This window comes from Emys orbicularis, chromosome 8, assembly GCF_028017835.1.
Source record: "Emys orbicularis isolate rEmyOrb1 chromosome 8, rEmyOrb1.hap1, whole genome shotgun sequence".
NCBI classification, from domain to species: Eukaryota; Metazoa; Chordata; order Testudines; family Emydidae; genus Emys; species Emys orbicularis.
The window spans coordinates 54952840-54970531 of NC_088690.1; the positions used below are offsets into that span (position 1 = coordinate 54952840).

The 17692-nt window shown below is 45.3% G+C and overlaps 1 protein-coding gene across 1 annotated transcript in view; it reads right to left on the reverse strand.

Moving 5' to 3' along the window:
* SWT1 (SWT1 RNA endoribonuclease homolog) overlaps positions 1–17692 on the reverse strand; it is a 99539-nt gene that overhangs the window by 16536 nt on the left and 65311 nt on the right. The window contains exons 19-20 of the mRNA XM_065409997.1: positions 2183–2249; positions 1030–1094 (exon numbers count right to left, since the gene is read on the reverse strand). Coding sequence (XP_065266069.1) covers positions 1030–1094; positions 2183–2249 — 132 coding nt within the window. The remainder of the gene's footprint in view (positions 1–1029; positions 1095–2182; positions 2250–17692) is intronic.

The following is a 17692-nucleotide window of genomic DNA, read 5'->3' on the forward strand; positions in this document are numbered from 1 at the left end:
GACAGTTAGAACTATGTCCCCAATTCAGCAACACATTTACTCATGTATTTACGTCCCACTGACATCAATTTAAAACACATGCTTAAGTCCTTTGCTGAATCAGGGCCTAAGTTCATAAATGGCTGTCAGACAATGATTCTCAACAAGGCTGTGGACAGGGTTTTGTTTTACCAAGTATGCTCCCCAAAATAATGTGCATATTATCTTAGCTGTGTGCACAAACACAAAGCATGGTAGACTCCTTATTCTCATCTATGTTGGCAGGGTGTTGAGCTTTGTTGGCCCTGTCCACACCAGCAGGACGAAGTGTGAAACTAGCAAGTGTAGGGGAGAGCAGTGTTTGATGTCCATGCCAAATGCAGCTCAAAGCTTAGTGTAGGCAAAGCTTTAGACACCAGTGACCCTTATCCCCAAATGTTTGTACAATTCAACCTCTTTTTTCAATTAAATTTAAAAACAAAACAAACAAACAAAACAAGCTTCTATACTAAGTGTGTTTACTTCTAAGAACCTACTTCTTTGGATTGAGTTTATTCCAGATTTAGGGCTTGGCTACATGTGCATTAGTCTGTGCTAAAATATGTGAAATTCTAGTGTGCAATAACATGTCATGCACTAACTGGCCTATATGGACACTGATGGCACACTCAAAGTCACTTAGTGTACTGTAGTGTCCAGTTTCCAGGGCCTACTAGGAGACATTTAGAGTGTGCCAGTGGTGTCCATACGGGCCAGTTAGTGCCTGGCACACTAGCGCAAACTGGAATATACACTCCCTCTAGTGCAGGCTAATGCACCACGTAGACAAACACTTAAGAAAACTCAAACACAGTGGATCGAAAACAGTAAGTTGGAAGCAAATAACAGACCAGCTCCCTCAATAAATCTTAAGAACTACTTTGTATAGTAAGGGAATAATGGAGATTTTTCTAAGAGAAAATAACCAAGTACCATAAAGTAAAGCTTAACAAAATGTAGTGCTACAACTGTTTCAGGAAATCCAGTAGATGTAATCAATAACTGACTTACCTATACACTTCCTGTGAAACACACTCATAGAGTTCCTCAGCAGTAAATTTTATGCTGGCATTTATCTAAGATGAAAGAGAAAGAGTTACTTAGGATCACATACTTATTAAAATCACATGGCTGACATAACTAACATACATTGGACCTAATGTTTACACACTTAACTGGAAGGATCTCAAGTCTAGACAATGGGAAAAGAATTGAAGCCAGACTATATAGTACGGATCAAGTACTCCCTATTCAGAATGATAGGGCAAAACAATCTATGGAAGAGGCAGGAATAGAACTCAGATCTCCCAATTCTGCATCCTCAGCTGTAGTCACAACATCCTTTCCTATTTTATATGGGCATGTTTTCTGGATTGTCAATTTGTTTCTGAAATATTTTATTCCTTGCATAGTGTAGATATTCATACATATTCTAAGAAGATATAGTTTGATTTCATAGTGTGTTGTGCTAATGCTGTTTTTAGGAATACTGTCATTTATGTTAACTAGTGCCAGCTAGCCATCACTCATGTGGACGTGGCTATCAATCCAGGCACTCACTTTCAAACACATTTTATCTAAAGTCCTATAAATACAACTGGTGATCTCAGATGACCTTAATTTCTCTAAATTGAAGGCCTCAGGCCCCATATGACTGCCTAATGGATTAAGTTAGTATTATTTTTGTAAATTATTAGACTGGTGAGGACTGTTAATTTTAAAGACTTCTCTGTAATGAGTTTATAATAAACCAGTGTCCTAAATTTCAAGGCTGCAGCTTAAACAGGGTACCTGAATGGTTGGAGTTCCATTAGAAAGTCCAATGACCTCTGATCGAAAGAAACAAGTTCATATTTTTTCCCCTTACACTTTATGACCAATAATGGCCAAGAGTACCGAATTTCACAATTCTAGCTCAATTGGAACATGAACGGTAGCTCTACCAGTTAGGCTACTCACTACATTTGCCTGTAGTATGACATTTGGGGATTTTTAAGAGCAGGTTAGACAAACACCTGTCAGGGATGGTCTAGAAAGATAATACTTCGTCTTGCCTTGAGTGCAGGGAGCTGGACTAGATGACCTCTCGAGGTCCCTTCCAGTTCTATGATTCGTCCTTATTATACATTTCCATTAAAGATTTTCAAAAAGATAAATTTCATACCTCATTACTGATTAGGAAGTTATAGAGCATCCAAATGTCTTGAAAACTACTGTTGGGGGTCAAAACTCTAAAAAGAAAAAGAAAAAAGTTTAAAAGATGGTTTGTAGAAGAGCAAAAATACCCTGGAATGATATACATCTAAATTAGTAAGATACAGAAAAGCCTCACTGTGTAAAAATTCTAATTAGTTCCAGAACAAAACAAAAACGAACACTCACAATCATTTCTGATTGCTGATATTTCCCTCCCCCCCCCCCCCAATTAAAAGAACTAAAGGAGTTTATTCTCTTAGTGGGAAAGTTTTATAGAAGGTTTTTCCCAATTAAAAATTCTAATGCAGTTTTCACATCGGCCACTTCACTACATAGAAAGGGGGAAAAAACAGCATATAACTAAAAGCCTTTTGTTTTTCACTAGCAAAGCCTCTCTTGTGTCAAGAGAGGGCAATAGAAAATTGACATACAATGCAAAACTTTCCCACACTTCAAAACAAAAAACAAAACAAAAAAAGGGAAGGACTAGGTACAGTTTGAATTTTTCCTGCATACTTCCCATTTATGTATGCAGAATTGGGTATTTTAGTTTAGGGGATTTTGGGGGGGAGAGAAGAGGAGAAATGGGACTGGTGAACAGACTGACATGCCAAGTTACTGTTTCTTTTATTCATCCACAGAACACATACAGTAGTGTCAACAGCACTTCAAGTTTTTCCATAGTGCCTACTCATGTATTTTACACCACCTGTGGGAGTGAGATGGTAGTTCAGTCTATCCATACCCATTCAGTCCTTGGCCCTTCTGCGGAGATTGCCAACAAAGGTACTTTATCAGTTCTAAGGGCTTATCTACACTACACAGTTAGATCAACGTAAGGCAGCTTACGTTGACCTTATTATGTCAGTGTCAATACTATACAGCCTTCCTCCCACCGATGTAAGAACCTTATTACACCAGAATAATAACTCCAGCTCCATGAGAAGCTTAAGGCTTATGTGGGTGTAGTTAGGGTGACGTAGTGGCTGTGTAAACACTGCAGTTCCTTACATCGTCTGTTGACTGTCTTGTCAGTTTCATGGCTGGAGCGGTGAAGTTAACAAGAAAACTGGACAGTTAGAGACCAGCTGCCCAGGGCCGGTGCAACCATTTAGGCGACCTAGGCAGTCGCCTAGGGCGCTAGGATTTGGGGGGCGCCATTTTCTTCAGCAGCGACTGCGGAGGCCGGATCTTCGGCCGCCCCGGTCACCGCTGGCATTTAGGCGGAGGGAGCTGGGGCAGTGGAGCACGGGGAGGACCGGCTGCAGCAAGAGGGGGGGGGCAGCACGCAGGGGAACTCCCTGCCTCAGCTCACCCCTGCCCCGCCTCCTCCCCGAGCACGCTGTAGCTGCTTCACTTCTCCCGCCTCCCAGGTTTGCGGCGCCTAAGCTGATTGGCGCCGCAAGCCTGGGAGGCGGGAGAAGTGAAGCAGCCACGGCGTGCTTGGGGAGGAGGCGGCGCAGGGATGAGCTGCTTCATTTCTCCCGCCTCCCAGGCTTGCGGTGCCAATCAGCTTAGGCGCCACAAGCCTGGGAGGTGGGAGAAGTGAAGCAGCGATGGCGTGCTCGGGGAGGAGGCAGGGCAGGGGTGAGCTGGGTCGGGGGGGGGGGGGAGAGCGGCGCCTCAGGGCGGGGGCGCAAGGTTTAAGTTTCGCCTAGGGCACGAAACATCCTTCCACCGGCCCTGCAGCTGCCCCTCACTCTCCTGGAGAATGCCTCCCCCACTTTCCTGGCCAGGAGCCATGGCGAGAAGCCCAGGCGATGCCCCTCACTCCCTGCCGCACGGGGCAGTCCGATCGGGGCTCGCCGTGTGGCAGGCCCGGGCGTCGGAAGGGGAAAGCGGGCGAGGCAATCTGATTGCGGGGGACTGCAATCTGAGTGACATTCTGGAGGTCTCATGCTGCCAGCACTAAAAAACATTCAGAATTCCTAAATGTTACAGATGACAATTCCTAACTCCAATCCAATATGAGGAAAGTGTGTGTGTGTGTGTGTGTGTGTGTGTGTGTGTGTGTGTGAGTGTGAGTGTGAGTGTGAGTGAGAGAGAGATATTATATACACACACACACACACACACACACACACACACACACACACACACCTGACATTTTAAAAGGGCCAGTTTCACAAAGCTGAAAATAATTATGAGCCAAATCAGCTGGGAGAAAGAATTTGAAAAGGAAAATACACCTCTACCTCCATATAACGCTGTCCTTGGGAGCCAAAAAAATTCTTACTGCGTTATAGGTGAAATCATGTTATATCGAACTTGCTTTGATCCGCCAGAGTGTGCAGCCCCGCCCCCCTGGAGCACTGCTTTACCGTGTTATATCCGAATTCGTGTTATATCGGGTAGCGTTATATCGAGGTAGAGGTGTATGAATAATAATTGGGAACTATTAGATTTTACTAAATGCACAAAAAGCCATGATCTCACTGTCAAGAGAGAAGGCTACACTGCTTAAAAAACCGAGTTGGATAAGGGGGGGATGGGGGGAAGTAAAAGTAGCTATATATTTAACAAAAAGGGGGGGGGGGGTTTAAATCAAGATTGGATGTTTTCCAACAGACATACTGCAGTTTAAACAGGAATTGATTTGAGGAAGCTCTATGGCCTGTGTTATGCAGGAAGTCAGACTAGATGATCACAACGGTCCCTTCTGGCCTTAATCTAGGAATATGACTATAAAACGGTCAGCGTGAATAAACTGCTCAAGACAGTACAGTATTTTCAAGTTAAAGCAACTGGTTGTACTCACTGAAGAAACATTACATGAACTTAAAAAAAACGGAGGGAGAAAGAAGTTATGCTAGAGACGTATTTACAATAATTTCTCCCACATGAATTCTTTAGAAGTCAGTCTTCTTCCTAAATGTGCTTATTATTGTTTCCAACTAAAATTTAAAAAAGGGTCTTGGACTAGAATTCTTGCAAAAAAATTCTAAATGCGTTTCTAGGACAGGGCAGTCATTTTAAAAAAAGGCAATTAAAAGATCATCAACTATCTACTGTTTTTTTAAAATGCCCCATTTCTTCCCTGCCCTGCAACCACTTTTGTTCTTTAAAACTACATTTTCTGTTTTAGTAGGAGATGTACATGAATCAAACTCCTAGATCCAAAAGCCATCTGAAACCTGGAATATTTGGATTCAGATCAATCCTAGTTAAATTCTTATATCAAAATCACTTTAGTCTCTCAATTTCATAGGTCAGGCTCATCTCTATTTTCAGTGGAAATGTGTAGTTCTCCTCAGCCGTGGAAAGGTATCTAAAAGCAACCTCCAACAATCCCATAAGACATTGAGTGAATGAGTTCTTCTATTTAAAATTCTTATTGTGAACTAGAACCATTAGTTTTGTGACCAACTGTAATATTAAATTACTTTATCTTTATTCCCAACATTAGATGATAAGCACAAAAAAAAAGTGAAGTGTGGAAAACCATTGTGTCAACTGTAAACTTAGCTATCCTGAAACATAAGGGTTACGTCAAACCAAATAATAAATGGGTACATGCTGCACAATTTAGATCCAGCTCCAAACTTCCCAAAGTTCAGACTGGGAAAGTATGGGAAAGGAAGTTGAAGGTGGGAATGCTGGTTGAACTGGAAGCTTTCTTGCCTTTCAGAGATTATTTTGTTAGGATTTGCACTTGAACAACCTTTAACTGTTAACTAACTTTTTCATAGTGGGAATATAACAATACTGACATACAACCTGTTCTGGGGTGAAATAGAAACCTTAACAGCACATAGCAATGCTACACCTTCAAGAGTCGAGTACAAGTGAAGATCATCATACCAAACAGAACTGAGAATTTTTGGCAGATAATATTATGCACAGATTGAAATCTGGCCAATGCACTGGGTTTAACAGCACTGCAAAAAGAGCATCACAGGATTTTTTAAAAAACCGACCACAAGTGGCCAGGGCCTCCAGTTTTACGTCCCATGAAATACAGAACCTCTACAGCACAATGTGCTGAACTACCACTGTGCTGAGGCACTGATTACGTAAGTGTAATTTAAGAACCACAACATTTTCCTACACCACCTGGATTTTCTTTGGAGGTTTTTCATCCAACCATTGTTCTGGCCAGACCCTGCTTAGTTTGAGAGAATTTTCACTGAAATAATTATAACTACGCACTTGTGTGCCAATTGATGTAACAAAAAATACAGCCTTCAAAACACCACTGGTGTGTGTACAGTAGAACCTCAGAGTTACGAACACCAGAGTTACAAACTGACCAGTCAACCACACACCTCATTTGGAACGGGAAGTACGCAATCAGGCAGCAGCAGAGACACACACAAAAAGTAAATACAGTACAGTACCGTGTTCAACAAAAACTACTAAAAAAAAAATAAAGAGAAAGTTTAAAAAAAGATTTAACAAGGTAAGGAAACTGTTTCTGTGCCTCTTTCATTTAAATGAAGATGGTTAAAAGCAGCATTTTTCTTCTGCATAGTAAAGTTTCAAAGCTGTATTAAGTCAATGTTGAGCTGTAAACTCAAATCACCATAACATTTTGTCCAAAATTATGAACATTTCAGAGTTATGAACAACCTCCAATTCCCAAGGTATTCATAACTGAGGTTCTACTGTACTTATGCCATGCATCTTGTGTTCTGCACAAAATCCCTACTTTCAGTTTCCATGTCAATTACTAGCTTTCAGTGACAGCCAAAGGCCTTTGTACAAAAAGTTTAACAATGCGGTTTATAGTTCATTGTATTCAAAATATAAATCTCTGTCTTCCTGTCTTGTGTGATTCCTGCTGCAGGTTGTCTTCTAAAGTAAAATATATACCATATATAGATACACATCCCTATACAGTAACTCCTCAATTAAAGTCGTCCCAGTGAACGTTGTTTCCTTGCTGATCAATTAGGGAACATGCTCGTTTAAAGTTGTGCAATGCTCCCTTCTAACATCCTTTGGCAGCCGCCTGCTTTGTCTACTGCTTGCAGGAAGAGCAGCCCCCTATCAGCTCCCTGCTCCCCTAAGTTCCCTGTGCAGCAGCTGCCTGCAGTTCAGCTGTGTCCCTCCCCCCACTGCCATGTGCTGCTCCTGCCCTCTGCCTTGGAGCTGCTCCCCTGAGACTCCTGCCGCTTGCTGTGCGGGGGGAGGGAAGGAAGAGGGGGGCTAATGTCAGGGTGTCCCCCTCCCCCTGCACCCCGCTTACCCCATCTTCCATAGAGCAGGGGGGACAGACCAGGACTCAGGACCTCAGGAGCTTGCAGCAACTGCCTCTCAGCAAGCTGATCTAATTAACAAGGCAGCATACTTAAGGGAAATGCGCATATCTCCCTCCATTCCTGCTGCCTTGTGTAGAGATAACAGGAGTACTTGTGGCACCTTAGAGACTAACAAATTTATTAGAGCATAAGCTTTCGTGGGCTACAACCCACTTCTTCGTGGGTTGTAGCCCACGAAAGCTTATGCTCTAATAAATTTGTTAGTCTCTAAGGTGCCACAAGTACTCCTGTTATTTTTGCGGATACAGACTAACACGGCTGCTACTCTGAAACTTGTGTAGAGAGAGAGTTATCCCTTGAGGGCTCAGCCAACTGCTAGTTCATCATTTAGCATTTACCACCCTCTGACTCCTCCACCTCAACCAAGCTTCACACTCATCATCACTGTGTACCAGTATTAATTTGTTTGTTTAAAACTTATACTGTATGTGTGTGTGTTTATATTATATATATATTTGTCTCGTGAAAAAAATTTCCCTGGAACCTAACCCCCTCATTTACATTAATTCTTATGAGGAAATTGGATTCGCTTAACATCGTTTCGCTTAAAGTCGCATTTTTCAGGAACATAACTAGTAATCGATCTATCGGGGATCGATTTATTGCGTCTCGTCTAGATGCGATAAATTGATCCCCGAACGCGCTCCCCATCGACTCCGGAACTCCACCAGAGCGACAGGCGGAAGCGGAGTCGACGGGGGAGCCGCAGCCGTCGATCCCGCGCCGTGAGGACGCGAGGTAAATCAATCTAAGATACGTCGACTTCAGCTACGCTATTCTCGTAGCTGAAGTTGCATATCTTAGATCGATCCCCCCTCCCCCAGTGTAGACCAGCCCAAAGTGAGGAGTTACTGTACATGAAACATGTTTACACCACTTTTGAAGCATTAAATACTGTTTCTTGCATTTTTTAAATAACAGTTATAAAATGCTATAGAAAGCTGGTTGAGGCTGGAATAACTAAAAATATGCATAAACCTATCTTTCAAAGTACATACTAGAATATACATCAAATAAATGCAAAAGACTTCTTTAGAGCTATTCTAGTACGTTGTGTAAATCGGCATACTGGTCACGTATTAAATCCCAAACACTTCCTTTCAGGACACCAAATTTATTTCTCCTTTACGCTAGGGTACTTTCTTCCATCATAGTTTCTGGTATCCATATTTGAAAAAGGATGTTAAAAACTGGAGTGGGGGAGAAAAGAGCCGCAAAACACCTCCAATGATGGGGATTCCACAACCTCCCTTAGAAAACCAGTTCAGTGCTTAACTATCTTTATAGTTAGGTTAGATATTGGGAAAACCTTTCTAACTAGTCCTTGCTGCAGATTAAGATTACTACTTCTTGTCCTATCTTCAATGGATATGGAGACCAATTGATCCCCATCCTCTTTATAAACAGCCCTTAACATATTTGAAGACTGCTGACTAGAGCTGTCCTGTCCATAGGGCAGACCGGGGCAATCGCCTCAGGCCCTGTGCTTTGGGGGCCCCCGCACTTCAGGAGGACACAGGGAGGCCCAGGAGGCTAGCATGGGGCCTGGTGCCGACAGCAGGGGTCGGGCCTGCGCCCCGCACTCACCAGCCAAGACATTTATTTCTTTTTCTTGTCTGCCACCCCCACCCCCGGGCTCGGGTTTGGGCACAGTGTCTGCAGCAGCGGCACCAAGCAACCCGGCCCCAGCCCGCACCGATCTGCCAGCTCCCGGCATCCCCTGCCACTGCAGGGTCCTAGCGCCCCCCAATCACTAGTGCCAAGGCCGGCTGACCCAGGCTGACCTAGACCCTGCCCTTCTGCCTCGGACGGACCCTTCCCTTTTCAGGCAGGACCCTCCACCAACACAGGTGGCCCCCTCGCCCCTAGCACAGGTGAGTGCCAGCCAGTAGTCTCCATTGTCTCTTGCCCATCGCCCAGTACTGGTGTCCTCCCACTGCCCCACATCTCTCCCTTCCACTGCCCTTTCTCCCCTCTGCCAGCACTGCGTGGGGTCCTCCAATGCCACCTCCAGGCCAGGACCAGCCCTTATCACCCCCCCTGCCTCAGGGTCCTCCTTGCCTTTCAGTTCTCCAGCCTTGGGGTCCATCTCCCTGCAGTACCAGGCCCTGGGGTTCCACAACCCTGCCCTCTCCACCACCCATTAGGACTGGGGTCCTCCATCCATCTGTTTTTCCACCTCCCAGCCCCCAGAGAAAACAGATCTTAGAGCCCCTCCTCCATGCTGGAGATAGGACACTGAATTACTACAGAGAATTCTTTCCCAGGTATCTGCATGGTGGGTCTTGCCCACATTCCCAGGGTCTAACTGATTCCTTCCCAACCCCAAATATGGCAATTTCCCCTTGGGTCAGATTGGCAGAGATCCTGGGTTTTTTTTGCCTTCCTCTGCAGCATGGGGCACGGGTCACTTGCAGGTTTAAACTAATGTAAACAGTGAATTCTCTGTAACCTGAAGAAGTCTTTAAACCATGATTTGAGGACTTTAGTAACTCAGCCGGAGCTTAGGGGTCTATTTCATGAGTGGGTGATGTTCTGTGGTCTGCAATGTGCAGGCGATCAGACTAGATGATCACAATGGTCCCTTCTGACCTTAAAGTCTGAGTCTATGAGGTCAAGGAATCTAAGATTGCTGTAGATTTCCTTGGCGGGAAGAGTGGCAACAAGACTTCCAGAGTTAGCCTCTATTTCCCCCAAAAGTGTCTATTCAAGTCAAGTCAGGGAAGGGTTTTATTACAAACAGGACAATAGTCAGAGTTTTTTCCCCCCCAGCACAAGACTATGGAAGATGGACCAATGAACATATTAACTAAGTACCCTCACACAGCAGAAATCACAGCCCATAAAATTCACTCCGAATTTACAAACTGGGAATATAAAAATCTTTACATGTATTGAAAGTTAAAGAACAAAAGTCATTTGGTTGGCTCCAACTGGGCTGGCAACTGGTTTTAAGAGAGAGTCTCTATGCAGAAGTGAGATGTGCCTGGCACAATCCAGTTCCTACCTCACCAGTGACTTGGTTTTCCCAGACTCCCATAACACACTCACCCATTCAGCTGCTGAGTGCAAAGGCACATAAGGCAACCAGTACAGAGGGCACAATAAGGTAACTGGATAGAGAAACAGAAAAAAAAAAAATCTGATCTAGTTCCTTGCCTGCATGTACAACGGAACCACACCTGGGCTAAAAACAAACAAAGGCTGAGCAGAGAGGTGGGCTAACTGGGCACAGAGCAGGTTAACAGTCAGCAGCTCATTACCAGAGCTATAAGGGGTTTATGCTTCCAAGAATTTGGCTCGCCACTGCCAGAGTCCTAGACAAAGACATCGGCTGCCTGAGGCCAAAACTGGGATCCATTCTTTATGGCGTGGCATCTATTACAGATTGATTTATCTGGTCTTTTAATTCTAATATTAAATAGAACTTGTGTGTTTTGAAGCATTAACCTATTCACTACATCCATGAGATTAATCACCAATAAATTTGAACATTAATTATTTAAGAACCCTACTTGACCAGAGGTAACAAAACCAGTTCTACCCATCTGGGGCTTAAGATCTGGGTGGCTGAGCTGACTTCCGTGACTTCTGTGAATTTTGCAGTGCTGGTGCGGCTGACCCCAGGACCACTCCAGAAGCTGGGGAAGTCCAGGGGCCAGCCATACCGGCCACTGCTCTGGCAACCGGCAGGGCTGCCCAGAGGATTCAGGGGGCCTGGGGCAAAGCGGGGGAGCTGCGGAGCTTGTACTCACCCGGCGGCGGTCCAGGTCTTCGGCGGTATATCGGCGGCGGGGGGCCCCACTGCCGAAATGCTGCCGAAGACCCGGACCACCGCCGGGCCAGGGCTCGTGGGGCATTTCGGCGGCGGGGGCCCTTCAGTCACTCCGCGTCTTCAGCAGCACTGAAGGGGCCCCCGACGCCGAAGATCCGGACCGCCACCGGGCCAGGGCTCGCGGGGCCCCTGCAGGGCCCGGGGCAAATTGCCCCACTTGCCCCCCCCCCCCCCCGTGGGCGGCCCTGGCAGCCGGTCCCCGGTGCTGCCCTGGAGCAGCAGTCCGGGATCAACGTTGGCGTTGCCCCGGGCCGCCCCCCTCCCTGCAGCAGAAGCATTGCCTTGGGCCGCCCCCCTCCCTGCAGCAGTAATCTTCAGGAGTGCCCCCTTGCAGCAGGTAAGATTTAGTCACAGGTATTTTTAGTAAAAGTCTTGGACCGGTTACGGGGCCGTGACTTCTTGTTTATTGCCCGTGACCAGTTCATTACTTTTACTAAAATTACCCATGACTAAACCATAGCCTTAACTATGAACAAATTTGATATTACATAAATCTTTATTTTTATTATGGTTCTTTCCTTGAACAGCTGATTGCTAACTGAAATCAACAAGCAGAAAGTCGAACCAATTTTTGTACATCTGCAAAAGCCCCCAAAAATTTTCAATTGAGTTAATTCCTCAGCATTCAACTTGATAGTCATTACTAGTGGAGTAACATGTACATGTGTATTAACAATGCATTTTGGAGGGGATAAGGTTTACCCTCCATCTAAATTCTTTGCATTGATTTGGCAGATTGGTCAAACACTTATCTTTTCCTCTCACATATACACGTTGGTTTTACTCAGAAAATATTGCCCAAAGTTCAGTAAAATCAATGTACTTCCTAGTCTGATTTTAAGTCACTCCATTCCCAACTAGGTTTAGATAAAAATCATAGTTAGTGTCCAAACTGTTGCAGAATACAACTGCTTCATGATAGTGATCGTACTCAATATCCCAGGTTTTTCATAATGAGTTTGTTAATACCAGATTATCCTCAGCCCCTACGTTTTAAATAAATGTTTCTATGGTAGGGTTTTTTGTCTATTACAAATGGACCTTTTATATGCATCTGGTGAAGTTAAAGTCATAGCTACTATATATGGTCTTTCAGAAACAACATGTCAATGTCTAGCACAGGGGTCGGCAACGTTCGGCATGCGGCTCGCCAGGGTAAGCACCCTGGCGGGCCGGGCCAGTTTTATTTACCTGCTGACGCGGCAGGTTCGGCCGATCCCGGGCCAATGGGGGCGGCGAGAAGCGGCGCGGGCGAGCGATGTGCTGGTTGCGGCTTCTCGCCACCCCCATTGGCCCGGGACGGCGAACCGCGGCCAGTGGGGGTCGCGATCGGCCGAACCTGCTGCGTCAGCAGGTAAATGAAACTGGCCCGGCCCGCCAGGGTGCTTACCCTGGCGAGCCGCGTGCCGAACGTTGCCGACCCCTGGTCTAGCATCTTGCAAGATACTAAACAACTGAAGGTCATTTGTGATTTTAAAGCCCCAAAGACCAAAAGAATCCTGTTTATGTCAGACCTGCAAATCCTGGCTAAAGAAATGCATAATGCTGCTAAGATGTTTCTAACAAGACTGAAACTATCAAAAGTTTAAATGCTGCAACCTGTGCAAGTCGTATCTCACTCACTCAAAGTGCGGGCATTTGGAACAATAACCACTTTATAGTCAAAACATATACACTGGAGTTTAAATGGGTTATTGTTGGGTACAGAAGAAATAGCTATATAACAAACAGACACAGCCTGAACATATGAAGCCATTCTTAATGCTGTTCCATAGCTTTCAAGGGGTTTAGCTGCAATACATTCTCAAAAACAACTTCTCAACAGTTCTCTTTTGGTATCCTAAAGCAGGGAGAGTCTCTGGCAGCTTGGGTCATGCTGAGTTTTAGTTTTGTTTTTTTAAATAGTCGAATTAGTTTCCTACCATCCACATGTTGCAGTGGGGGAAGCACGGAGGACAAGAAAAGGACAAGAACCTCACCCCAGCTGCCCTCAGTCACCTGTTAAAACATGCATGCAGGAAACTTCACCAGCTCCACGCTGCAAACTGAGGACCAAAAAATAATAATACTAATAAATAAATCTATCTTCCCCTTAACCCTCAGTTAATTAAAAAAAGCTTCCATGCAATCAAGGCTAGCTCTCTAGTGAACTTGCATGTGCTGGTGGGTTAAGCAATCACTTGAAATGCACTACGGCCTGAGGTCTATCCACACCCAATGCAAGAAATGAAAAAGGTAGGTAAGAGACAGGCAGCAAGACCTACTCCTTTTGGGGAATTATGCGCCTGTGCAGAATTCATGTCCCCAGCAGATTTCTTTGCTTCCCTGATGAAAAAGGACTTTCTGACAGGGAAGCTGCAAGAGCAGTCATGCACCACTCCCTAGCAGCACAGGTACATCGTTTCAGGCACCCGGAGCAGCTGATGGAGAGGTAAATCACCACAGGGCTGGGGACTCCCCAACCAGTGGCTCCTACCCTGAGCCGGGATCAGTTGCTAGTCCCAGCTGGGCTGGAGGCAGAAGAGGATGGGACTTCCTCTTCCCCTGCAAGGAATGGCTGGGGCTGTGCTAGACCCACCCACAGAAACCTCCCCCAGCTGCAGGAAGTTCAGCATCCTACCCTGCTTCCTTCCCCCCCATCACTCCTCAGCTTCAGGGGGAGCTGCACCCCATCCACCCATCCCCCATGCATCCAGACCTCCCATACCAGACACCCCCACCAAGCCTCACCTGTACATCCAGAACCCCCCTAGCACTCCAAATCCAAACCCCACCGAACCTCAACTCCTGCATCTGGAGCCCTCTGCACCCAGACCACCTCCCAGAGCTCCCTGCACTCAAACCCCCACCCTGACAAGCCCCGCCCTCCTGCACCACCCTGAGCACCCACATCCAGACTCCCACACCACTGACCCCCCCAACTAGTTGCACCCAGACCCCCACCCCACCAAGCCCCACTCCCCCAGCACCCAGACTCCCACTGAGCCCCCCACACCGACCCCCTCCATTGAGCCCCAACCACCTTCACCTGGAAACACCTGCAGAGTCTCATTGCCCCTGCACCTGGAACCCCCCCCCCCAAAACAAGCTTCTGTGCATCCAGATCCCCCCACACCTAGACCCCCCACTGATCTGCCTGCACCCAGATTGTTCCACACAGAACCCTCTCACCCCACACCTGAATCCCCCCCCCCACTGAGCCCCTTCACACTGCCTGGTTGAGCCTGCCTGCCCCACACCTGGTGCACCTGGCACAGAGGGGCAGGGCCCCAGGGTATTTCTGGGCCAGGCCCAGGCCTTCGGCTGTGTCAGGGTCAGGTGCAGCCTCACCACGGAGTCCGTTTCCCAGGGGTGGGGGTATTGCAGGGTGATCTCCCACCTTTGTGCAGCCAGTGGCCTGTGCTCCCCACTGCCAGGCTGGAGCCTCCGCATTTATTTATTGACAAATAAACTTGCAGAATTTTGAAATATTGTGCGCAGAATTTTTAATTTTTTGGTGCAGAATGCCCTCAGGAGTAAAGACCACTTTAAAGCGAGGAACCGACCAGGAATAATCAATGGCCAGTATTAATGTATATCCAGGATTCCTGTTTAAGAACTAGAAACCATCCCAAACTTTTATACACCAGTTACCCAAACTAAATAAGCTATATTAGCAACAGCACTTTTTGCCAGTATAAACTGCCCACACTAGGAGGGTTTGCTGGTATATCTTTATTGGCAAACTCTGGAAGTGTAGACAAGCCTAATTCACTGGTTCTCAGTTGGAGCTGCTTTCTAGTTCTTAATTTCTCAGTCTAGTGGAGGAAAGGGTGGATCCAATGTTCCAGTTTGGACCATTTTTAAATAAAACCCATTAGATACTAAATTAGGTCTATGTTAGCCACCATAATCATACTTATTAATAACACATTGATACAATGGTGTGGACTTAAACTTGACATGTGTCTATGCACAAGAACACACATTACATAAAATAGACACACCCACCCACCCACCATTTGGGGGGGGGGGGAACTTTTGCAGAAGCTTACTTCCACCTCCTCTCTGTGACCTCCATGTATTGAACTGACAAATTTCTAAAACAAGCAAACAAGTTATCTCCAGAAAGAAGCAGAATATACTAGTACTGAACTTTGATACCACAGCAAAGGAAACTGAGAGCAACTGTCTTCTAAAAGGTATGAAGAAACCTTGGTTGCAAGATAACTCAAGAAAGGACATAGTGCTAAGAACAGTGCTCTCCAAAATTGTATTTACTCTGTATCTGCTAGTGAGAAACTTTTTGTACCAGCCAACTTAGTTGTTTTTCTTCCATTAAGGCATTAAAATAAAGTTAAGAACCATTGTGTATTTTTTAACACTATGTGCCTGATTTTCAGATAAGTTCCCACAGTTCCAGTTGAAGTCAATGGAAATTCTAGGTGCTCAACACTCTGAAAAATCAGGTGCCATGTGTTTAAGAAATGAAATTACAATCCTAGACTTCAATTTATTTTAATATTTCCATCTCTAGATCTGCACTTTTTAGATACAACTCAAAAGCATTAAAAATAACAAAGATAGCACTTTTCCATTAGATGCTACTAGCATACTGAGAACAAGTTAAGGAAGTCAAGTCATTTAATGCAACCAAACATGCTCTATTACGTTCCACAAATGCACTGTCTAGGATTAGATGTTCAATACATGACAATGTGAATTTTTTTTCCATTATAATGCACTATGATCAGTTAACAGATTCACTGTGAAAGCCTTGTTCGAAATAGTGAACTACTTCACAATTGGCACAGGAACAAAAAGAGCCCATTTTTCTTAGAAGTGTACTGAGAGAAAAGGAAATTTTAAATAAATAAAAAAAAAAAAAAACATGGCTATACTCATTAAAGGCAAGTTTTAATTATTTAAAAAAAAAATCGATTTGAGAGAGAGAGAATATTGTTCTGAAAACATGCGAGTAATAATAGTTTCTCACATAAAAATTCTCAAGGGTCCAGACTATGCATAAAAACATTTTTTTCTTTTAAAAACTAGCTATACTTGCCAGATGAAGCTGCTGGCTTGCATAAACCCCTCTAGGAACCTTAAATGCTTCTCTGGTTTAAGCTTTTTAAAGAATGGCCAATCTATTCATTTTTAGTGCTCCCATCAGCATGGTAACTGGAAGACAAAAAGCAGCTAACAATAAAATAATAATAAAAAAAACCTTATTGGATTAAGTTGGTATGGACCAACTATAGTTTTTATTACTATTGATATTAATATTTGGCACTTATATAGTGTCTCTCACCATAGCATCTCAAAGTGTTTATTACAACTTTTGGCTAAATTCACTGCTGATGTAAGTAGATGCAACTCCAGTAAATGATCTTGGACCATTAAATCTAACACTCTTAACATTTACAGTGAGGTAAATAAGATAGGGAGAGTTAGTGGTTTCCCCATGATCACGCAGCAAATCAGTGTCAGAGCTGAAAACAAAAGTCATGACTCCTGATGTCCTATTCCAGCATTTCTCAAAGTGGGGTCCCTGGACCCCTGGGAGTCACCGAGGGCACTCCAGAGGGTCCACAGGCCCTGCTGAGAAATTTCTCCCCCTCCCTCCCAGCACACCAGAGAACAGGCTTCCTACTTGCCCTGGCTCCGTGCTGCTCCCAGAAACATCCAGCACGTCCCTGCATCCCCTGTGGGGGGAAGCAGGGGGGGGTGTCCTTCACGTGTGGCCTCCGCCTCCAAGCGCCAATTCCCGGGAACAGCGTCCAATGGGAACTGTGGGGGTGGTGCACAGAGATCCCCTGCCTCTGCCCCCACCCCGCCGCCTAGGAGCCACTGTCAGAGGGATGTGCCGGTTGCTTTCGGGAGCCGCCCCAGGTAAGTGCTGCACCCCTCACCCCCTCCCACACCCAAACTCCCCCCCCAAAGCCCACACCCCCTCCCGCACCCAAACTCTCACACCCAAACTCCCCCCCCCCCGAGCCCGCACCCCATCCTGCAGCCCAAACCCCTGCCCCAGCCTAATGAAAGTGAGTGAGGATGGGGGACCTCAGAGAACAGGCAAGGCAAGGCTGAGCGGGGCAGCTCGGGGGTCCCCCAAAAAATTTTAAATAAAAAAGGGGGGTCGTCGGGTTGCTAAAGTTTGAGAACCGCTGGCCTATTCTAATGCAAGACACTCTCTAAAATATACAAATAATTTAGTTCTCTTGTGCTGGATTAAAATATAGTCTTACTGTGTGGAGTTACTGAAAGACAAACACTTCCTAGCTGTAGAAAATATCTAGAGGTAAGTGCTAATGTAACTTTACTTCCAATTCAAGCATATTGTTTCTCATAAGTCCAAATCCTGCAAGGTATGCAGCATCTTATGAGATCAGATCATAGAGAT